Genomic DNA, 23,019 nt, shown 5'->3' with positions numbered 1-23,019 from the left:
TACAGTGAAGCATGGTGGTGGCAGCATCATGCTGTGGGGATGTTTTTCAGCGGCAGGGACTGGGAGTCTAGTCAGGATTGAGGGAAAGATGAATGGAGCAGAGTACAGAGATCCACCTTCCAACAGAACAACGACCCTAAGCACACAGACAACACAGGAGTGGCATTGGGACAAGTCTCTGAATATCCTTGAGTGGCCCAGCCAGAGCCCCGACTTCAACCCGATCGAATATCTTTGGATAGACCTGAAAATAGCTGTGCAGCGACGCTCCCCTTCAAACCTGACAGAGCTTGAGAGGATCTGCAGAGAAGAATGGGAGAAACTCCCCAAATACAGGTGTGACAAGCTTGTAGCATCATACCCAAAAAGACTCGAGGCTGTAACAAGTATTGAGTAAAGGGTCTGAATACTTATGTAAATGTGATTTTTCATTTTCTTTATTTTTTAAATACATTTGCATACATTAAAAAAAATCTGTTATTCCTTTGTCATTATGGGGTTTTGGGTGTAGATTGATAGATTATCTATGAAAACCCGATGTACCTGAGCTCAATTTCAAGAGTCAGAATACTTATGTAAATAAGGTATGTTTTTAATTTTTTTTATCAATTAGCAACATTTTCTCAACTTTTTTTTTAGCTTTGTTATTATGGGGTGTTGCTTGTCGATGAGAAAAAATATCTAATACATTTTAGAATAAGGCTATAACGTAACAAAATGTGGAAAAAGTCAAGGGGTCTGAATCATTTCAGAATGCACTTTACACTGAACAAAAATATAAATGCAACAATTTCAACCATTTATTGAGTTACAGTTCATATAAGGATTTCAGTCAATTGAAATAAATTCATTAGACCCCAATCTTTGAATTTCACATGACTGGTCAGGGGCGCAGAGGAGCTAGACCCAGCCAATCAGAATTTGTTTTTCCCCACAAAAGGGCTTTATTATCGACAGAAAATACCCCGGGGGGTGAAGGTCCTGGGCTGGCGTGGTCTGCGGTTGTGAGGACCGTTGGACGTACTACCAAATTCTCTAAAATGTTTGAGGCAGCTTGTAGTAGAGAAATTAACATTATATTCTCTGGCAACATCTCTTGTGGACATTCCTGCAGGGATCATACCAATTACACGCTCCCCTCAAATTTGAAACATCTGTGACGTTGTGACAAAACTGCACATTTTAAAGTGGTCTTTTATGTGTCCACAGCACACTGTGCGCCTGTGTAATGATAATGCTGTTTAATCACCTTTTTGATATGCCACACCTGTCAGGTGGATGGATTATCTTGGCAAAGGAGAAATACTCACTAACAGGGATGTAAAGAAATGTGTGGACAAAATTTGAGAGAAATACAATTTGTGTGTGTATGGAGCATTTCTGGGATCTTTTATTTCAGCTCATGAAACATGGGACCAACACTTTACATGTTGCATTCATATTTTTGTTTAGTATATTTGCAATTTCTCACAATCAAAACAATGAACGACAGACAACGGCACAATGGCACATTTTCTTTATTAAAGTGTCAGGCAAAACATTGTAAAACCATTGCCATATCCCATTAGCCATTCCATTCAGTACCCTCCATTACTATAGTTAACATTGATAAAATTCCAACTCAAATGTTGCTCTTGAAATTTAAAATACAAAATGTATCTACAGAACTTCCTCATACACAGAAACGACAGAAAAATAAGGGGGAAATATGCAACTGCCAGATCCGGTAATCATAACGGGCGTGAGAGAAAAGGAAAGTAAAGCTATTTTCTTCCACGGGACTCAAGTTTCAGTCCAGTGTGAGAAAGCACAGGCACCATAAGTAGGACCAGGAGTCTTTCCAATACCTGACCAGGAAACCACCTTTTAACTATGGCTTCGAGTTTTCCCTGGTCTGGTCATATGGTCAGGAAACCCTAACATGGTCTAAGATCTGTTTGTGCCATCTCGCTAACCCCTAGTTCATTTTTTGGCAAGACAGCACAGCACGAGGAAAACCCCTGGCCCATCTAGTGTAACAATAGGACCAGCTCTCCTCCGCCACACCTCTCAAGGTTGTCCAGAGGCGATGACATGGTGAGTTTGTCTGTACATTCAATAGTAGAGTTGAGAGCGCAGAAATGGACACGGGTTCTCTTCAGTCCGGTAGAGGGACTCTCCTCCTCGTGGGGAGTACTCCAGTAGAGGAGAGCAGCATTCAATAACATGTAACATTCTGGGGTAGCCATCTTAACCAACTCCAGATTCATTAGTAACAGTTGCCCGTAGCAACCAGGACTGGTACCCTTGGCTGGTACGGACCTTAAAATTGCAGAATCAAGATACAAAAAAGCGGATTGTTTTCCCTTTAAATGGGAAGAGGTCTTAATTTACAAAGTCTCATGAAAGTTACCTAGCTAACTGTTGGAGGTAAGCAATAGACCAATGGGGGTTACGTGGCTTGACGAGAACAACTGTATCATAAATATAATAGATTGTTTTTCTCCATAAACAAAAAGTCACTGTTATACCATGGTGTTGCTCTCTCCCACTTTGTCCACGAACTAAAAGAAAGAGAGAAAATAAACACATTTAAGTCAGTCTACTGTCCCCTTTGCAAAGTAGAGCAAAAATAGATGACATATACAAGCTTGACTAAAACGTTTAGTGCATAGTTGTACATGGGGAAATGAAATGTTTGCTTGACGTGACTGACTGAGTAGACTATTCAAAATGGCGTGTAGGATAAATGCTGTTGCTGGTGTCCTAGTATAAATTATTTCCAATACCAATGGTTCCCTACTCTGGTCAGGCATAAGGCAACATTACAGTATAACATACATTATAAACAGATGTGAATCATGCTCACATGCAAGGGAAAATCTGCAGTGACTGACCAAGACAGCGGATTGTCCTCAGAGTTAATTATGAAGGCTTTAAAAGAGACAGAGACACATTCTCCTCAAAACAAGTGACTTCACGAACATACACCGCATAACAAACACACACACACTTATATGACAGAAGATTGAGTGACACAGTATGAGACACTACAGCCGTCCAGAACCAATGTCAGAGGCCAATTGGAACCTGTGTTGTCTTTAGTGTAACCACCTCAGCCCACCCAGCACCAACTGCATTGTAGGTCCTGTTCCCATACTCTTCCTCACACAGTGGTGTAGTGGAAGTGGAAGTTTACCCACTGGGAAAAAGGCATTGAAACTATTGGAGCGTTTCTTTTTTCACCGTGACCAGCAATCAGATTTTACCCAGCTATTTTTTTTTTTACCACGACATCTCTGAACTCACCCCACTGATGAATGGGAGGTTTAGCAGGGAGCCCAGGAAGGGTATCCTTCTGATGAAGCCTACTGCCGCTGGGAAGAAACCCCTGGAGAAGATAAAGAGAGAGTTAGTTGACAACAGCAAGCACATGATGACGGACTACGGATCTTTACACGCAGCAAGCCCTTGCATAAAATGAGGGCTGCACTCAACAGGGGGTGGTGGGGGGGGAGACAGTTGACAGGACAAACAAAGATGTCCTTGGCTTGTTTTACCTCAAGACTGCATCTTATTCGAAAGATAAGCTTAGGGCCTGTACTTGACCCACCTGAATAAAAGGAAAAATCCATAGACCTCTAGGACCACTCCCACAATTGGCCAGCCAATAAGAACGATCAACACTCCACCCAGGAAGAAGCTAGTTGCCTTCATCTTGTGTTTCTGGAAGAAGAACCGGAACGTCCTCTCCAGACCGATCACAAACGACAGGCCAGCCACAAACAGGATCTATAGCGAGATAGAAGGGACAGGGAACAGACAATGTCAATGTTTGTTGACAATGACGGAGTACTTCACAGTTAAACCCTACAACTCCCCACTACTCTATAAGGTGGTGATTGTGCTCAGTTGAGAATCAGAAAGGCGAGGAGGGCTCTGCAGCTGTGTTTTTCTCAGTGTCACTCAGAGATAATGTAATTGCATTTCAGACCAATGTTCCAATAAATATAGCAAAACGTAAGCCTCGTATGTAGCTGCAGAAGGTAGACAAATACATTAACTGTGGATGGTGATGATGAAATCACTCACATTTCCTATGGCAAGGAGGGCTTTGTCAAAAAACAGTATCATTCCAAAGAAGAGGAAAAACACGCCGAAGCCCGTTAGTCCCATTCCGATCTCTGCAAGAAAGAAGAATCACATGATTTAAAGTATCCAAGCACACTAACGTTAATACGTTTGAGTCACAGGATGGGAGGGCTGAGGGGGGGACAACTCATAACAATGGCCGGAACGGAGCGAATGGAATGGCATCCAACCTTTCCACTGCCTATCCTCCCAATTGACATCCCCCGTCCCTAACTAGCCATCTGGTTCAGAAGTAATATGTTATTAATTAGTTAGCTGTCAATGGTCACTCTATCTAGCAAACAAATACGATTCAGCAGGCTAGCTGTTTTCCTCACATAAGAGAATAGCACATTAGTAATGTAGCTGAGAGGATAGCTTGCTAATGTTAGTTAGAGAACTGGTACAAATTGGCAAGCAACAACCGTTAGATAAAATAGAAATCGCCTTACTCTGTGAGTCCGTTAAAGAGATCATTTTGACAATGAATCAACAGCTTGTAAAATATAAAAGTTGGCACTGTTAATTGTATTTTACTAAAATACAAGTTCAGGTGCTGCCACTGTAGCACTAGCCACGTCTTCCGGAAACACGCCTTCTTGGTTTCATCAAAAATATCATTCTTCCGGACAAAATCAGGGTTGCATTCAACATCCTAAAGGGTTGTATAAAAACGTTAATGAAAAAAATAAGGAGAGCACTTATCTGCTGAATATAACTAGTTAGTTGCTGGAAAATATATTCCCTGCCTACATACACCGGGGCGGCAGGGTAGCCTAGTAACTGGAAGGTTGCAAGTTCAAACCCCTGAGCTGACAAGATACAAATCTTTCGTTCTGCCCCTGAACAGGCATTTAACCCACTGTTCATAGGCCGTTATTGAAAATAAGAATTTGTTCTTAACTAACTTGCCTAGTTAAATAAACAGATACAATCTGTTTTCAGATTGTATCGTAAAATAAAAGGTTAAATAAAAATACAACATGTATTCAGCATTGATTGCAGTTGGTTTGTTGAATGTACCCAATATCACGGAGAAAATTAAACAACCGCAATCTGATTGGTCTGCACAAGAAGAAAAAAAAAATCACCCGCGCGAGCTGTCTAGCAACCGTCAAGAAAACAGGGAGCGCAAATAAACAGTGCAAACTCGAGAAGTGAGGGGAGTACATTTTTGATGGTGAGTTTTGCTTTGTTCTTTCAACATCCTCTTTCCCCAATTTTCCATAATTTCGTTCCACATGTTAGTATCATTAATGACTAGCCAAATATGTAGCTGTCAAAAAGTTGAAGTATAATTTTCTAGCTGGTCAGCTACAGGTTGGCTAACATTAACATTAGGCTGTTTGGTGGAGCAGGTGGCTGGTTAACGTACTGCTAGGGTGGTTGATCATTGACAATCTATTTATCTAACTATCATTGGCTAGCAATCTAATATGGTGAAGAAAAAGCTAAGATAAAGGGTAAAGCCACATGGAGGAAGGGTGGGGGCTTTCCCGGTTCACACATGTTCGTTTACTTTACACAATAAATGTTTACATTCCGCCCTGCTTGCCAAAAGCTCAAGGAAACAACTTGTTCGTGTATGGATAGATTCAAAGTGTATTTTATGCATACAGTTTATAATATATCCTTGGATAATTAATAAATAAAGCCCGAGGGAGTGTGGTATGTGGCCAATATACCACCTAAGGGCTGTTCTAAGGACACAGCCCTTAGCCGTGGTATATTGGCCATATATCACAAATCCCCGAGGTGCCTTATTGCTATTATAAACTGGTTACCAATGTAATTAGAGCAGTACAGATAAATGTTTTGTCATAGACATGGTATATGTTCTGATATACCACAGTTTTCAGCCAATCAGTATTCAGGGCTCGAACCACCCAGTTTATAATGCACATTATACCATGGCATCATTGAGTACTTGTTTCTGATTGGCTTGAAGGGCATTCAAGAGCGTGCATTATTTCCCTAAATAATGGACAGTATAATTTCACTGTATAATTCATTGCCAATAGTTCATTCTAACATGTTCAATGTTTGAGCTGCTTTTGAAAGCAATAGTCGAATTGAAAACATTATTGGCATTGTTGAATTTGATTTTCATAATGGCAAGCTAGGACATACCCATAACATTCAGCCACCACCGTGCTTGAAAACATGGATAGTGCTACTCAGTGGTGTGTTGTGTTGGATTTGCTCCAAACATAACACTTTGTATTCCGGACATAAAGTTCATTTCTTTGCCACATTTTATGCATTTTTGTGCCTTAATTTTGTGCCTTATTGCAAACAAGATGTATGTTTTGGAATATATTTATTTTCAGTGTTGTTGATCCATCCTCAGTTTCCTCCTATCAAAACCATTACAACTCTATTTTATAACCCATTTTTTTTCTTCTCAAACTTCTGGGCGATTCTCGTAAAAATATAAAATGTTTTCTCTAAATAAGCATGGTTGTACTATTAAAGGTCAAATACACTGCATTTCAAACAGTCAGCATTAACCTAATGAATTCAGGGCTTGTGAAATTATATCTAGACTAAATATAAGCCTTCCACAACCATAAAACCCACTAATAATTTCATTATTTTATAAAAAATATTTTAATAACCTGCATTTTAAAATGTTTTTATAATCACTGATCTGGCTTTCAAGTATGTCTATGAAAATGCCCTTTTTTGTTACAAATGTAACTAGTATCATGCACATTCACTGATAATGAATAACTTCTTGTAGTAGGCATTAGGCACTAGACAATTAGCACAGGTCTCATCAACAATATCTCAAGCCCACGTGCTAGTGATTAGCCAGCTAATCTTTAGACAACTTTGATCTAGTTGCTAGCTAACAAAGTTGAACAGTTGAATTGTTATGAACACACCCTTCTGTCTGTCTCCAACTGTTTGAAAAGCATGTCCACTTTGTTCAGATGTTGAAATCAAGTGGCCTACCTTATTTCTCAGAATGAGAACGAGTTGCCAAGTACTTACTTAATTGTGTTTTATTCTTATTGCACATTTATAAATCACAGACTAGACAGCTAGTATAATAACAGCCCTTTGGCTAAAATGCTGCTAGCGGTAAGTGGTACCTCAATGCCGCAGACAAACTTGAGCATTAATTTTCCAGAATCAATGTTCATTGACACTCTCGTTTTAGTAGTCTGCTCTGCGCACAATTTGAGTAGTTGAGTATTTCTAACGACACACTTTTTAACTTCTCTATTAAAGTAAAATAATGTCTCAATGTGTTTTGGTGTCCATATGACCAATTCTGCAGGACCAAAACTCAAATGCAAATAGTGAGGTGAAACCGCATGTCAGAGAGGAAGATGTGATCTCTCATCTTTGTTGGTGTGAGAGGAAGGGGGAGGAGCTTGGTATGTGTGTAAATCATAGACGAAGAGATGAAGCGAGATGTTTCACTTTTGATTAAGTCTGTTCATAAATAAGGCCAATGTGTTTCTATGGGCTTATTTTGGATCTAAACATGTCGCCTGCCTTCCCACCTTTGGGACAACGACTCCTATTGTTTGGGCCGGAGGCCAGTGACACACAATCTCAGTTTAATCTATTTAAAATTTAGGCTGCCTGTAACCCAACAAAATCAGGGGGGGAAAAACAAGGGGTAGGAATTCTTTCTGAAGGCACTATATCTTGCTAGCTACATTGCATAACACTGGCATTTCCCCCCTCATTCAACAGAGTGATAAAAGTCTGCAAGGTGATTGATTGTGTTGTAGATTTGCCTTGGAAATGGACAGTGACAATGCCGACGGTAAGTGAATGTGATCTCACATTTCTATCCCCCCTTTCTTAAAAGTATGGTACCAAACCCATAGAGAAACAGTGACTGTGAGATAGTCTGATGTGTGTCTGACATCATTAGCACCTTTCCTGTGAAACACAGGTCGTTAGTGACTTGGAAGTGTCAGACCTGACAGTCTCCTCGTCTAGGATCACATATGATTGGTCCCAGAGGAAAGCTAACCAGGGCAGATTGTGCTTTGAAAAGGATATAATCATTTATATTAGGCCCTGGTCAACATGTAGATAAACACAAGGATTTAGCACAGCATTTAAAAGAGAAGAACTTTGGAGTGAGCTTGCTGTTTTCAATTTCTGATTCATGGTACCACTGTTGTCTTTGTGCATGTGTGTTCAATGCATATTCTAGATTATTTCTATGTAGGGCCTAGAAACCGTAGATCTTTGACTACAGGAAAAAGTCATTAAAAGATCAAATAGTTATTAACCTAATGTTCTCCTCCCTACCAGAGAGGCATGTGTGTTACATGAATGCCCCATCGTAAGTAGTAGATACCATAGAGCACGTTGAATACAGCAAATGTTTTGTTATTTTTTTGTTAATATTCTCCTCCCCAGACGTGCAGGCAGGGCTGGACTCTGTGGAGGCTGAGCTGGAGGTGGTGAAGCTGCAGATAGCTGAGCTGCTGGAGAAGCAGGCTAGCCTGACCTCCAAGAGGAAACAGCTGCTCCGCAGGCTGGAAGAGCCATGTGACTCCACCCAGCCCTCTGGATCTGGACCTGCAATGACCAAGCAGGAGCTGCTGCGCTATGAGAATGATGGTACGGTAGAGGCTACAATGTATAGGATGTGGCACACATGTACAATTTACACTGAGTGTACAAAACATTAAGAACACCTTCCTAATATTGAGTTGCACTTCCTTTTGCCCTCAGAACAGCCTCAAATCGTCAGGGCATGGACTCTGCAAGGGGTCGAAAGCGTTCAACAGGGATGCTGGCCCATGTTGACTCTAATGCTTCCCACAGTTGTCAAGTTTTCATGATGTGCTTTGGGTGGTGGACCATTCTTGATACACACAGGAAACTGTTGAGTGTGAAAAACCCAGCAGTGTTGCAGTTCTTGACACACTCAAACCGGTGCGCCTGGCATCTACTATCATACTCCGGTCAAAGGCACTTAAATCGTTTGTCTTGCCCATTCAACCTCTGAATGGCACACATACACAATCCATGTCTCAATTGTCTTAAGGCTTAAAAATTCTTCCCTTCATCTACTCTAATTTGAAGTGGATTAACATTTGACCTCAATAAGGGATGATGGCTTTCACCTGTATTCACCTGGTCAGTCTGTTAGGGATGCACATTTCGGTCAATTTTGCTGCCGACTAACTGACCCTTATTAACCGGTCAACAAACAGCAAAAAAAAAAAATGTGACCAACAGAAAATACTACCAGAGATCTGAATATAATGACGAAATACTTACATTTCCGCCCTAACAATGGGAGTCGTCCCAAGGCGAGAAGGCAGGCGACAAGCTTAGGCCCAAAATAAGCCCATAGAAAAGCATTGGACATATTTTGGTGAGAGTGAAACCTCTCGCTTCGCCTCTTCCTCTCTGATACTATTCATGCATACAGTTGAAGTCGGAAGGTTACATACACTTAGGTTGGAGTCATTAAAACTCGTTTTTCAACCACTCCACAGATTTCTTGTTAACAAAGTATAGGTTTGGCAAGTCGGTTAGGACATCTACTTTGTGCATGACACAAACAATTTTCCCAACAATTGTTTACAGACAGATTATTTCACTTATAATTCACTGTATCACAATTGCAGTGGGTCAAAAGTTTACATACACTAAGTTGACTGTGCCTTTAAACAGGCTAATTGACATCATTTGAGTCAATTGGAGATGCACCTGTGGATGTATTTCAAGGCCTCTGCTTGACATCATGGGAAAATCAAAAGAAATTAGCCAAGACCTCAGAAAAATAATTGTAGACCTCCACAAGTCTGGTTCATCCTTGGGAGCAATTTCCAAACTCCCGAAGGTACCACGTTCATCTGTACAAACAATAGTACGCAAGTATAAACACCATGGGACCACGCCGCCGTCATACCGCTCAGGAAGGAGATGCCTTCTGTCTCTTAGAGATGAACATACTTTGGTGCGAAAAGTGCAAATCAATCCCAGAACAACAGCAAAGAACCTTGTGAAGATGCTGGAGGAAACAGGCACAAAAGTATCTATATCCACAGTAAAACGAGTTCTATATCAACATAACCTGAAAGGCCGCTCAGCAAGGAAGAAGCCGCTGCTCCAAAACCGCCATAAAAAAGCCAGACTACGGTTTGCAACTGCACATGTGGACAAAGATCATACTTTTTGGAGAAATGTCCTCTGGTCTGATGAAACAAAAATAGAAGTGTTTGGCCATAATGACCATCGTTATGTTTGGAGGAAAAATGGGGAGGCTTGCAAGCCGACGAACACCATCCCAACCGTGAAGCACGGGGGTGGCAGCATCATGTTGTGGGGGTGCTTTGCTGCAGTAGAGACTGGTGCTCTTCACAAAATAGATGGCGTCATGAGGAATGAAAATTATGTGGATATATTGAAGCATCTCAAGACATCAGCCAGGAAGTTAAAGCTTGGTCGCAAATGGGTCTTCCAAATGGACAATGACCCCAAGCATACTTCCAAGGTTGTGGCAAAATGGCTTAAGGACAACAAAGTCAAGGTAATGGAGTGGCCATCACAAAGCTCTGACCTCAATCCTATAGAAAATTAGTGGGCAGAACTGAAAAAGCTCCTCAATGAGCCTGTAGGCTACTGGAGTGAAACCTGCTTTTGTAAGCCCAGTCATTGCGCAACAAAATGCGTGTTCATTTTGGTGGCCACGATTAAAAAAGGAGCTATTTTTATTTCTCTCTCTCACCTCCCATTCGCCATTTGGATGCATAGGCTATATATAGCCTGCCAACCGTTGACTATCAGCGCGTCACCCACCACTTTGTAATGTTTGCTTGAGGCAGAATAATTGTTTGAAACCTGAACATTTTAAATTACTTGAAATAATGAGGCGTGTCTTACCTTACTTGAAAGTAGCCTTGCAAAAAAATCCATCCATAGAAACGTGGAGGCAATTATTTTATAATGACTTCCTCATGCCATTAACCAGGATTTCTCTCCTGTTCTATTGGTTTTCATATAAACTTTATTTCGTTGTCCAGAAGCCAAAGGCACAATCTTAGACATATTAGCAACCCATCATAGTAGTTGCTATTTGACGCTTTCTAAAGGAGATTTCTCTCTGTCACTGGTCGCATTAGGTGCGCACTTTAGAACTGTGTTTTCCGCTAAATGCATTTGGGCAAAATGCTTTATTAGCTGTTTCATGACAGGAGTCACATGTCACTAATAGGTTATAGCCTTGCCATTATTGCATGTTAACATTAAGCTCGTAATGAACCATGTTGAGTACTTGTACAGTTGAAGTCGGAAGTTTACATACACCTTAGCCAAATACACTTACACTCAGTTTTTCACTATTTGGTAAAAGACCAAGTCCATATTATGGCAAGAACAGCTCAAATAAGCAAAGAGAAACAACAGTCCATCATTACTTTAAGATATGAAGGCCAGTCAATAAGGAACATTTCAAGAACTTTGAAAGTTTCTTCAAGTGCAGTCGCAAAGAACATCAAGCGCTATGATAAAACTGTCTGAGGACTGCCACAGGAAAAGAAGACCCAGAGTTACCTCTGCTGCAGAGGATAAGTTCATTAGAGTTAACTGTACCTCAGATTGCAGGCCAAATAAATGCTTCACAGAGTTCAAGTAACAGACACATCTCTGTTCAGAGGAGACTGCGTGAATCAGGCCTTCATTGTCAAATTGAAACTACTACTAAAGGACACAATTAATAAGAAGAGACTTGCTTGGACCAAGAAACACGAGCAACGGACATTAGACCGGTGGAAATCTGTCCTTTGGTCTGATTAGTCCAAATTCTAGGTTTTTGGTTTCCACCACCGTATCTTTGTGAGACACAGAGTAGGTGAACGGATGATCTCGGCATGTGTTGTTCCCACTGTGAAGCCTGGAGGAGGAGGTGTGATGGTGTGAAGGGGCTTTGCTGGTGACACTGTGATTTATTTAAAATTCAAGGCACACTTAACCAGCATAGCTACCACAGAATTCTGTAGCGATACACCATCCCATCTGGTTTGCGCTTAGTGGGACTGTCATTTGTTTTTCAACAGGAAAATGACCCAAAACACACCTCCAGGCTGTGTAAGGGCTATTTGACCAAGTTGCTCTCGGAGGATGTGTTGGTACCATTCTTTATTCATGGCTGTGTTCTCAGGCAAAATTGTGAGTGAGCCCACTCCCTTGGCTGAGAAGCAACCCCACACATGAATGGTCTCAGGATGCTTTACTGTTGGCATGACACAGGACTGATGGTAGCGCTCACCTTGTCTTCTCCGGACAAGCTTTTTTCCGGATGCCCCAAACAATCGGAAAGGGGATTCATCAGAGAAAATGACTTTACCCCAGTCCTCAGCAGTCCAATCTCTGTACCTTTTGCAGAATATCAGTCTGTCCCTGATGTTTTCCCTGGAGAGAAGTGGCTTCTTTGCTGCCCTTCTTGACACCAGGCCATCCTCCAAAAGTCTTCGCCTCACTGTGCGTGCAGATGCACTCACACCTGCCTGCTGCCATTCCTGAGCAAGCCCTGTACTGGTGGTGCCCGATCATGCAGCTGAATCAACTTTAGGAGACGTCCTGGCGCTTGATGGACTTTTTTGGGCGCCCTGAAGCCTTCTTCACAAGAATTGAACCGCTCTCCTTGAAGTTCTTGATGATCCGATAAATGGTTGATTTAGGTGCAATCTTACTGGCAGCAATATCCTTGCCTGTGAAGCCCTTTTTGTGCAAAGCAATGATGACTGCACGTGTTTCCTTTAATCATGGCTGACAGAGGAAGAACAATGATTCCAAGCACCACCCTCCCTTTGAAGCTTCTGTCTGTTATTCGAACTCAATCAGCATGACAGAGTGATCTCCAGCCTTGTCCTCGTGAACACTCACACCTGTGTTAACGAGAGAATCACTGACATGATGTCAGCTGGTCCTTTTGTGGCAGGGCTGAAATGCAGTGGAAATGTTTTTTGGGGATTCAGTTCATTTGCATGGCAAAGAGGGACTTTGCAATTAATTGCAATTAATCTGATCACTCTTCATAACATTCTGGAGTATATGCAAATCACCATCATATAACTTTGAAAATTAATATTTGTGTCATTGTCAAAACTTTTGGCCACGGCTGTACATGACTCCATATGTGTTATTTCATAATTTCGATGTATTCACTATCATTCTACAATGTTTGTTAAATGAATTGAGAAGCACAACTACACTGCTGTGTGTGTAATATGTTCCAGACCTGGGTTCAAATACTATTTCAAATATCTCAATTACTTTCACATACATTTCTAAGGAAGTACTCAGATTTTCTTTATTTGAAACGTCAAGTAGTTGAATATTGGTATGTATTTGCCAATGCTCATACACTGACTCAAATACACTCCCATACATTTAAAACAGTTATTTTGAAAAAGGTATTTGAAAATACTTTCAAATAGTAGGCTAATTATAGGAAATTAAAATACATCCAATAGAAGTAGTTGATTTGGGCCACATTATTTGAAAATACTCAAATACATATTTTAAATAACTAATAATCGAATACACATGTATTTGAACTCTGCCTATCTTTTTGGATGTAAACATATCATTTACATTTACATTTAAGTCATTTAGCAGACGCTCTTATCCAGAGCGACTTACAAATTGGTGCTTTCACCTTATGACATCCAGTGGAACAGCCACTTTCGTCGTGAGGGAGTTTGTTCCACCATTGGGGGCCAGAGCAGCGAACAGTTTTGACTGGGCTGAGCGGGAACTGTACTTCCTCAGTGGTAGGGAGGCGAGCAGGCCAGAGGTGGATGAACGAGTGCCCTTGTTTGGGTGTAGGGCCTGATCAGAGCCTGGAGGTAGTGAGGTGCCGTTCCCTCACAGCTCCGTAGGCAAGCACCATGGTCTTGTAGCGGATGCGAGCTTCAACTGGAAGCCAGTGGAGAGAGCGGAGGAGCGGGGTGACGTGAGAGAACTTGGGAAGGTTGAACACCAGACGGGCTGCGGCGTTCTGGATGAGTTGTAGGGGTTTAATGGCACAGGCAGGGAGCCCAGCCAACAGCGAGTTGCAGTAATCCAGACGGAGATGACAAGTGCCTGGATTAGGACCTGCGCCGCTTCCTGTGTGAGGCAGGGTCGTACTCTGCGGATGTTGTAGAGCATGAACCTACAGGAACGGGCCACCGCCTTGATGTTATTTGAGAACGACAGGGTGTTGTCCAGGATCACGCCAAGGTTCTTAGCGCTCTGGGAGGAGGACACAATGGAGTTGTCAACCGTGATGGCGAGATCATGGAACGGGCAGTCCTTCCCCGGGAGGAAGAGCAGCTCCGTCTTGCCGAGGTTCAGCTTGAGGTGATGATCCGTCATCCACACTGATATGTCTGCCAGACATGCAGAGATGCGATTCGCCACCTGGTCAGAAGGGGGAAAGGAGAAGATTAATTGTGTGTCGTCTGCATAGCAATGATAGGAGAGACCATGTGAGGTTATGACAGAGCCAAGTGACTGGTGTATAGCGAGAATAGGAGAGGGCCTAGAACAGAGCCCTGGGGGACACCAGTGGTGAGAGCACGTGGTGAGGAGACGGATTCTCGCCACGCCACCTGGTAGGAGCGACCTGTCAGGTAGGACGCAATCCAAGCGTGGGCCGCGCCGGAGATGCCCAACTCGGAGAGGGTGGAGAGGAGGATCTGATGGTTCACAGTATCGAAGGCAGCCGATAGGTCTAGAAGGATGAGAGCAGAGGAGAGAGAGTTAGCTTTAGCAGTGCGGAGCGCTCCGTGATACAGAGAAGAGCAGTCTCAGTTGAATGACTAGTCTTGAAACCTGACTGATTTGGATCAAGAAGGTCATTCTGAGAGAGATAGCGGGAGAGCTGGCCAAGGACGGCACGTTCAAGAGTTTTGGAGAGAAAAGAAAGAAGGGATACTGGTCTGTAGTTGTTGACATCGGAGGGATCGAGTGTAGGTTTTTTCAGAAGGGGTGCAACTCTCGCTCTCTTGAAGACGGGAGGGACGTAGCCAGCGGTCAGGGATGAGTTGATGAGCGAGGTGAGGTAAGGGAGAAGGTCACCGGAGATGGTCTGGAGAAGAGAGGAGGGGATAGGGTCAAGCGGGCAGGTTGTTGGGCGGCCGGCCACAAGACGCGAGATGTCATCTGGAGAGAGAGGGGAGAAAGAGGTCAGAGCACAGGGTAGGGCAGTGTGAGCAGAACCAGCGGTGTCGTTTGACTTAGCAAACGAGGATCGGATGTCGTCGACCTTCTTTTCAAAATGGTTGACGAAGTCATCTGCAGAGAGGGAGGAGGGGGGAGGGGGAGGAGGATTCAAGAGGGAGGAGAAGGTGGCAAAGAGCTTCCTAGGGTTAGAGGCAGATGCTTGGAATTTAGAGTGGTAGAAAGTGGCTTTAGCAGCAGAGACAGAGGAGGAAAATGTAGAGAGGAGGGAGTGAAAGGATGCCAGGTCTGCAGGGCTTGAAGGCTGAATATATTGCTGTACTGTATTTTGACATGCTTAAATGTTTTCTTTCCAAACCTAGATTTCTCGTGGTCAACAGAGCTGGAGCAGAATCTGAAGGATGTCTTCCAGCTCTCTAAGTTCCGTCCTCTCCAGCTGAAGGCCATCAATCTTAGTATGTCTGGTAAAGACCTCTTTCTAGTGATGCCCACTGGACGAGGGAAAAGCCTCTGCTATCAGCTACCTGCAGTCTGCTCTGAGGGTGAGGGGAGAACGCACACACACCCATAAAATGCATGCATACATACATGTATTACACACACACACACACACACACACACCTGGTGCATATACTGAAAACACTAATGTTACAGTTCATTGAATAATTGTGTGTGCTGTGCAAACACGTACTGCAGACAGGGCTCTAAATTAACATGTTTCATTGGTAGCTCTGGTGCTCCCATTTTTTTTTTTTAAGTTAGGAGCACCACATGAAATTTAGGAGCACCAGAAAATAAGATTTTTTTCAAATGAATTGTGATACAGCCTATATTGGACCTATATGAACTTGACTTACTTTTGAACCACATGTTATGCCTTAGAAACGAATATGTAACACTGAAGACATGAGTTTATTATAAAGGCTAAAATGTTCATACGAATGAATACCTGTCATTGAATAAGTCATTTGTAGAATATTAGGTTTCTACATTGTGTAAAAGCACTATTTTCCTATTGAGATGCATTACATTTAAAATTCTATACTATCTTTAAGAACGCCGGGTTTGTGATGACATGCAGGAGCTCTGTCATACAGTACATTCATTGCTCTCCTGAAAAAGCTGTCCCTTTTTCTTTCTGTGCCCCCAAATGTTTGGATATACTGGTAAAGTTACCAGGATGTTAGCTAGCTAGCCAATTCGGTAATATGACTGAACAAAGTTTAAAAGGGCGCACTTGTGCTACAAAAATAAAACTATTTATACTATAAAACTATTATAAATATTTGGTCACATATGCGACTAAATTAGTCTCACTTTAGCGTCCTGACCTGCAGATGGTTGCAGCCATTACTCGCTGCAGTGTTGTTGTTTTTCTTAACGTGTGTTTGTGTGCTGCCAGGTTTCACTCTGGTAGTAACTCCTCTAGTGTCTCTGATGGAGGATCAGCTCATGTACTTAAAGTCCATCGACGTTGACGCCGTCTCTCTCAACGCATCCAGCAGTAAGGTAATGACCAACGCAAACACTTTCTACATATGATTGATTCTTTGCTGGTATTGATTATGATTATAGCTGTAGGATTGGTGTTTGACTTGACTTCTGCTGTGCACCTCAAGGAACACTCTAAAATGGTCCTAGCGGAGATGACGGACTCCAAAGCGCCTTTCAAGCTGCTGTATGTGACTCCAGAGAAGATAGCGAAGAGCAAGCTGCTGATGTCGAGGCTGGAGAAGGCCTACAACGCAGGCAGGCTGAGCCGTATTGCTGTGGACGAGGTGCACTGCTGCAGCCAGTGGGGACACGACTTCAGACCTGGTGAGAGACTGCAACTGTACTTTATATGGACTACTTACTTTTTTATTAGTCTCCTTGCTTTGTTTTGGAAAGTAAAGGGCTACTCAAACATCACTTTACGTTACAATACCCAAACAAGGATATCACCATGTAATTAAACAGAACACTTCAATGTATCTCTATGCATACCATTTAGAATGCATTCCCAATAGATTGCTTCATTCTAAGGTGTATGCTGTGAGTTTTGTGTTGGGCTGATAGCCAACTACCCCTTCCTCTTCCGCCAGACTACAAGCTCCTGGGGATCCTGAAGAGGCAATTCCCAAAGGTTCCGTTGCTAGGGCTGACTGCCACGGCAACCGGCAGTGTTCTAAAGGACTGTCAGAAGATCCTGTGTGTCCCTGAGCCAATCACACTCACCGCCTCCTTCAACCGCACCAACCTCTACTACGAGGTGGGCGTCATGGCAACTGTACACACCTGGCCGCCACCTGTTTGGCAAACACCTGTTGATGTTCTTTTGACCTTTAAAAATACACACCCGCTGTATCTCTGCACAGAAAGTATTTGAGGATCTGTACTTGTTTTTGTGTCTCAGGTACGCCTTAAAGACTCGAACAGTGATGATTCAGTCAGTGACATCTCCGCACTGATCAAGGAGAGATATAAGGACCAGTCAGGTACTTTGAATGGATAAAACAAAAGATAGATCAAAATTCAGTTTGTCCCATTTTCGAAACCATCAGCAGCTTGTTATCCAGACTTGAGGTATTATGCTTTTGCCTTTGGCAGGGATAGTGTACGTGTTTTCCCAGAAGGACGCGGAGACGGTGTCAGCAGACCTACAGAAGAAAGGCGTCAATGCATCTCCATACCACGCTAACATGAATCCAGAGGACAAGTCACAGGTTCATCGCAAATGGGCCACCAACAAGATCCAGGTGGTGGTAGCTACTGTGGCGTTCGGGATGGGGATCGACAAGGCTGACGTCAGATTTGTCATCCATCACACCATCAGCAAGTCCATAGAGAACTACTATCAGGAGAGCGGACGAGCAGGTAGACAACTCTTTTCTCCCCACTCAAAAATGTGATAATTTAGAAACAACACCTGATCCCTTGACCTCAGAAAATGACGAATACTATTCTACATTTGGAAGAGAAAAAAAATCCCCCTCTGATTTTCCAACTGCGCTTCTTCTTCGACCACAGCCATGGGAGTAGACAGTTAGTTTTTAAACTCTTTTCCTCTCAAAACTCTTTACTTATTTCCCCTTATCTTTACCATGGTCATCTCTCCGTTCCTCCAGGCAGAGACGATAAGCCGGCTGACTGCATTGTGTACTTTGGCTTCAACGACATCTTCAGGATCAGCACCATGGTTGTCATGGAGAACGTAGGACAACAGAAGCTGCTGACCATGGTCGACTACTGTCAGAATGTGGACAGGTACTGAGCTGGACCAATAACAACGCTCTCATTGACTATTTCAGTTGTGTAGATATCTGTGTTGAGGATCTCCATTGTTCTAAGGTGTCGGCGCTCAGTGATCGCTGTTCACTTTGATGAGGTTTGGGATGATGAAGGATGCAACGAGATGTGTGACGTCTGTCGCCATGGCAATGGTATGTATACAATATAGTGAACATACCACTTTTCAAATCCAACGTACATGGCGTGCTAGGGGCGTAGGAGTAGATTTGGAATATAAGTTACATATGTTGAGTCTTCATACCTAAGATGCCTGTGTTTTTATCCAGACTACATCACGGTGGACATCACACAGCATGCTAAAGATGTGGTCCAGATTGTGGAGCTGGCGGGCTCTCTGGATGAGAAACTGACCCCCCTGAAGGTGACCGAGGCGTGGATGGGGAAGGGTCCGGCCAAACGCAGGAAGATGATCCAGACCACCACCCTGTCTCGCCTGGAGGTGGAGGCCATCATCACAAGCCTACTGCTGCAGGGCTACCTCAGGTACTGACTGACTTAACTTTAAACCCTTTACCAGTTCAATATGCTTACTGCTGCCTCAGGTAGGCCTACGACCTAGGGCATGTTCAGCACACCATAGGAAAAACTGTTGCAACAAAAATACCTCTCTAAAGAACAGATCCTTGTCTTACATCAGGTACTGACTAAGGACAAATAGGGTTGTCTGGAGAGAATTGTGAGGTCACAATGGACTTGTACTACTGCACAGCTGGTTGCTTTTAGGATGTTGATCTTTGTTTGATACCCCCCCTCCCCTCTTCTCCACAGTGAAGACTTCAGTTTCACTCCATACACCACCTACTTCTACCTGAAGCTGGGTGGTAAGGCACCACTGCTGAAGAACCAGAGTCACTCCATCACCATGAAGATGAGGAGGACAGGCCTGGACGCCAACACGGTCAGTACCACACAGCAAACGGTACAGGAATCATTCAGGCAGGAAGCCTTTGGGTGCATCTCAAGAGACTAAAGTGGCCTCCTCCCATCTGCACGGAATCAATATGATAAATGACTACCCGGTAATAGCTTTTTTTTGGTTGTCATTTTTATTCTAGTCCGTGCAGACTAAGGATAGGAAGCCACTTTTGTCTGAAAATACGTACATCATGTCTCATCTTTTCTGCTTATCACATTTTTTTTTCTATATCTCCTTCTGCACTTCTGACTGAAATATTTCAGTGTAATGTGTAATTATTTCCCTGTACTTTACTCAACTTTCTCGCCGTCTCAATCCTCATGTCTTTGCCCCGTCTTCTCTCTGCCCTTTCAATCCGTCTTCTCTGTATCTGCTCTGTGTACCTCCTATTGTTTACTTGTCTACTTATCTGCAGGTAAGTGAACTATGTTGTCAGTTTCTTTTCCTTTCAGGCCAGCGGATGAAGGATCTCTATTTTTTTTTCGGCATTTTGATTGATTGAATAATACAATCAACAAAATCAGAGCGTTTTCCCTTTTATCAATGTTAATTATTCTTTTAAAGATTGAGTAGAATCATTCTTACCATCATTATTATTCCTAATCACTCTTATATGTAAATCACTGTAGTTCTAATGCTGTAGGTTTTCTAAACAATGTAGTGTTGCGTAGTACCAGACAGGCGCCGATATCAGGGCTCCAAGTGTAGTACAACACCTGTGGGTTTGGGTGTTGCTGAGACCTAGGCCTACTTATCTAATCCATGTTGATATTTGCTAAAGGTGACCACGGTGTCGGTAATGGCCGATCACAATCAGTCCTAACACCTTGATATGGGAACGATTCATGTTTCTGGTTCTCCCATGTCAATTCTAAAACCCCTTCTCTTACGTTATTACCCACACCTAGCTTAGGTGAATGAGTAAGTGAATGTGTGTGTGTGTGTGTGATATGTGAGAGACAGACAGGTTAAAGCTGTTGTTGATAACCTACAGGTAAAAGTGTCCCAGGTAAAGACCAAAGAAGGAAAGAGATCTGGTGACAATGCCGCAAACTCCCCAGTCACCAAGAAAGTCAAGAGAGACCTCTAGTGCCCCCCTGAAGAGACCAAAGAAAAAGTACAGTTCCCTGATTCTCTATTCAACCCACTGCATCTATGGCATGACACTGTCTGGGCAACCATGTGTATGTCAATCAGGTTAAAAACAAATCTGTAACGTTGGGCCCTGAATGATATCCAGAAAGCATAATTATTCATAAAATAATAGAATATGCATGATGTCATACAGTACCATTCAAAAGTTTGGACCTACCAACTCATTCAAGGGTTTTTCTTTTTATACATTGTAGAATAATAGTGAAGACATCAAAACGATGAAATAACACATATGGAATCATGTAGTAACCAAAAAAGTGCTAAACAAATATATTTGAGATTCTTTAAAGTAGCCACCCTTTGCCTTGATGACAACTTTGTACACTCTTGGCATTCTCTCAACCAGCTTCGAGGTAGTCATGAAGCTGGTTGAGAGAATGCCAAGAGTGTGCAAAGCTGTCAAGGCAAAGGGTTGCTACTTTGAAGAATCTCAAATATAAAATATATTTTGATTTAACACTTTTTTTGGTTACTACATGATTCCATATGTGGTATTTCATAGTTTGACTGCACTATTATTCTACAATGTAGACAATGGTAAAAATAAAATAAAAACCTTGAATGAGTTGGTGTGTCCAAACTTTTGACTGGTACTGTATTTCTGTAAACACTCATAACCGTTGCTACAGCTTTCATGGTTTGTGTCCTCACTCAGTCCTGTGTGTATGTCCTGTCAATGTCTACACACATGGCTGCAGATTCATTATGGAGCATGCTTTCACTAACTCACGCTATGCCACACTAACATTGGGGTTCACTAACATGGTTCTACATAACAACAAGCCCAATCCAACCATCTTCGATTTAGGATTGGTTCTTCAGTAAAGTCAGGGGTCATTGACACTTCCTGTTGTCTCCCATAGGAGGACCAATTAGCTGCTGGAGTTAAAGAGGTGGTGGTGACCTCCCAGTCTCCTCCTCCCGTTGCCCCCGACAGCAGCACTCCCCCTCCCAGACACAACAAACTGATCAAGATGGATAAAGAGCAGCAGAATCTGGCCAGGAAACAAGACAAGGACCATGAACAGACAGAAAGTCAGACAGGGTACGACCAGAATGACCCTGCTGCTGCCCAGCCCACTGCCATTGAAGTAGACGTAGAGATCAATATTATAGAGAATGTTAATGACAGCGAATCCCCACTACCACCATTAAAACTAAATTCAAAACCTAAATCAACAGCCCCTCAAAAGAAGCGAAGGAAACCCTGTACTGCTGCGGTCCCAGCTCCTTCAGAAGGTGCAGTTACAGACTCTGACCACCGGAGGCCAGCATTGGTCAACTCTCCCTCCCAGGTCTCCATCATCTCTGAGGCTGCAGTGGAGGAGCTCTGTGACCTGAGGAACTACTACAGCAAACAGCTGAGGCGGATAAACTACATTTCCCATGAGTACTTGCAGAATCAGGGGTGCTCAGACCCAGGGGTGCTGGCCTGTATCAGAGAGCCACTAAAGAGCCTGCGCCTCCCCCGTGGCTCAACCATCGCCCGGACGGCACGCAACCTGTGGACCAGAGTCAGCTCCAGAAGGAAACTCATCCAAAGATGAACCTTGACCTTACATGGGACAGTTAACATTCAGATGTGGACAATACTGTATCTCTCTTTCACGTCTCACATTGCCAGACCTAGAGCCCTGGGGCAGACAAATCTACTTTTTTTCTGTGCCACTTAATGTTCTATTTTTCTGGATTGGCTTTGACAGAGAATATCCCCATCCAAGTTAGTTTGTAATATTTTACGGTTGGATTAATACCACTGTTAGCCTAAAATGAAGAGCTGTTTTTGTTGACATTTCAATATTTTACTTTGGATAAACTAACTCCCATGAACTGAAAGGTTTGTTGAACTGAAGAATGTTTTCACAATGTCACTTTTTTAATATTCTAACATTCCCTAATCTAACAGCCACAATGTGCACGCTAGTGAATTTGATTCACTCTAATACGGTTTATAATAACGCACTGCAGCTTTGGAATAAGAAGGTCCATTCACATTTGAGGAACACATTATATCTTTAGCCATCATTAATAAAAATCTGATTTTAAAATGTTTGTGACCATTTCAATTTTAATCTTTTGGTTGTAAAGTTAGTTTTTGCAACCTCTTCTGGTATATTTTCACCCTCTTCTAGTATATTTTCACCCTCTTCTAGTATATTTTCACCCTCTTCTAGTATATTTTCACCCTCTTCTAGTATATTTTCACCCTCTTCTGGTATATTTTCAAATAATTCCTTTTCAGTTACACAAACTCCCCAAAAACACAGTAAGAGCACTGATCAGGAAAATAATTACATTAAAACGATAATATTGAATCTACAAATGCTGTAAAAAAAAAAGTGTTGAATCTGCTTAAATTAAGGCAACAATTAAAACAATATTATTGAGTA

The 23,019-nt window shown here is 42.5% G+C and overlaps 2 protein-coding genes across 5 annotated transcripts; one reads left to right on the top strand and one right to left on the bottom strand.

Annotated features, from left to right (window-relative positions):
- Nucleotides 1-1,501: 1,501 nt before the first annotated feature.
- On the bottom strand, nucleotides 1,502-4,880 carry LOC115106882 (vesicle transport protein GOT1B-like). Of its 2 annotated transcripts, XR_003860117.2 has the most exons (6): nucleotides 4,563-4,880; nucleotides 4,072-4,163; nucleotides 3,593-3,771; nucleotides 3,289-3,370; nucleotides 2,849-2,913; nucleotides 1,502-2,543 (listed from the first exon to the last, which is right to left on the bottom strand). XR_003860117.2 is itself a non-coding variant. In XM_029630066.2 (5 exons), the coding sequence occupies exons 1-5, from the start codon at nucleotides 4,585-4,587 to the stop codon at nucleotides 2,505-2,507; spliced, it is 417 nt and encodes a 138-aa protein (XP_029485926.1). In that variant the 5' UTR covers nucleotides 4,588-4,866; the 3' UTR covers nucleotides 1,502-2,504. The 2 variants fall into 2 exon arrangements, 1 of the variants encoding a protein (XP_029485926.1); XM_029630066.2 differs by lacking the exon at nucleotides 2,849-2,913 and having other exon boundaries at nucleotides 4,563-4,866.
- Nucleotides 4,881-5,182: 302 nt separating this feature from the next.
- On the top strand, nucleotides 5,183-22,677 carry LOC115106880 (ATP-dependent DNA helicase Q1-like). 3 transcript variants are annotated; one of them, XM_029630062.2, is made up of 15 exons: nucleotides 5,183-5,290; nucleotides 7,822-7,894; nucleotides 8,503-8,706; nucleotides 15,630-15,809; nucleotides 16,670-16,776; nucleotides 16,887-17,085; nucleotides 17,352-17,518; nucleotides 17,663-17,744; nucleotides 17,857-18,123; nucleotides 18,375-18,513; nucleotides 18,598-18,689; nucleotides 18,825-19,041; nucleotides 19,327-19,456; nucleotides 20,469-20,591; nucleotides 21,493-21,581. In XM_029630062.2, exons 2-14 carry the CDS (start codon nucleotides 7,873-7,875, stop codon nucleotides 20,562-20,564), a joined length of 1,902 nt encoding a protein of 633 aa, XP_029485922.1. In that variant the 5' UTR covers nucleotides 5,183-5,290; nucleotides 7,822-7,872; the 3' UTR covers nucleotides 20,565-20,591; nucleotides 21,493-21,581. The 3 variants fall into 3 exon arrangements, with proteins under 3 accessions (XP_029485922.1, XP_029485921.1, XP_064864212.1); XM_029630061.2 differs by having other exon boundaries at nucleotides 19,327-19,477; XM_065008140.1 differs by lacking the exon at nucleotides 20,469-20,591 and having other exon boundaries at nucleotides 21,493-22,677.
- The last annotated feature ends 342 nt before the right edge of the window (nucleotides 22,678-23,019 follow it).

The sequence above is a fragment of the Oncorhynchus nerka genome, linkage group LG23 (assembly GCF_034236695.1).
Source record: "Oncorhynchus nerka isolate Pitt River linkage group LG23, Oner_Uvic_2.0, whole genome shotgun sequence".
NCBI classification, from domain to species: Eukaryota; Metazoa; Chordata; class Actinopteri; order Salmoniformes; family Salmonidae; genus Oncorhynchus; species Oncorhynchus nerka.
Note: the sequence above shows the minus strand (reverse complement) of the source record. Positions and strands in the feature narration are given on the sequence as shown.

What these genes read in the sequence shown, in the direction of transcription:
- LOC115106882 (XM_029630066.2), bottom strand. Translation starts at nt 4,587, where the DNA reads ATGATCTCTTTAACGGACTCACAGA. An exon ending in CCCTCCTTGCCATAGGAAAT is followed by an intron (nt 3,772 to 4,071) that starts GTGAGTGATTTC and finishes ATCTCGCTATAG; the next exon opens with ATCCTGTTTGTGGCTGGCCT. An exon ending in GGATTTTTCCTTTTATTCAG is followed by an intron (nt 3,371 to 3,592) that starts GTGGGTCAAGTA and finishes TATCTTCTCCAG; the next exon opens with GGGTTTCTTCCCAGCGGCAG.
- LOC115106880 (XM_065008140.1), top strand. Translation starts at nt 7,873, where the DNA reads ATGGACAGTGACAATGCCGACG. An exon ending in ACCTGCAGTCTGCTCTGAGG is followed by an intron (nt 15,810 to 16,669) that starts GTGAGGGGAGAA and finishes GTGTGCTGCCAG; the next exon opens with GTTTCACTCTGGTAGTAACT. An exon ending in TACTGTCAGAATGTGGACAG is followed by an intron (nt 18,514 to 18,597) that starts GTACTGAGCTGG and finishes CATTGTTCTAAG; the next exon opens with GTGTCGGCGCTCAGTGATCG.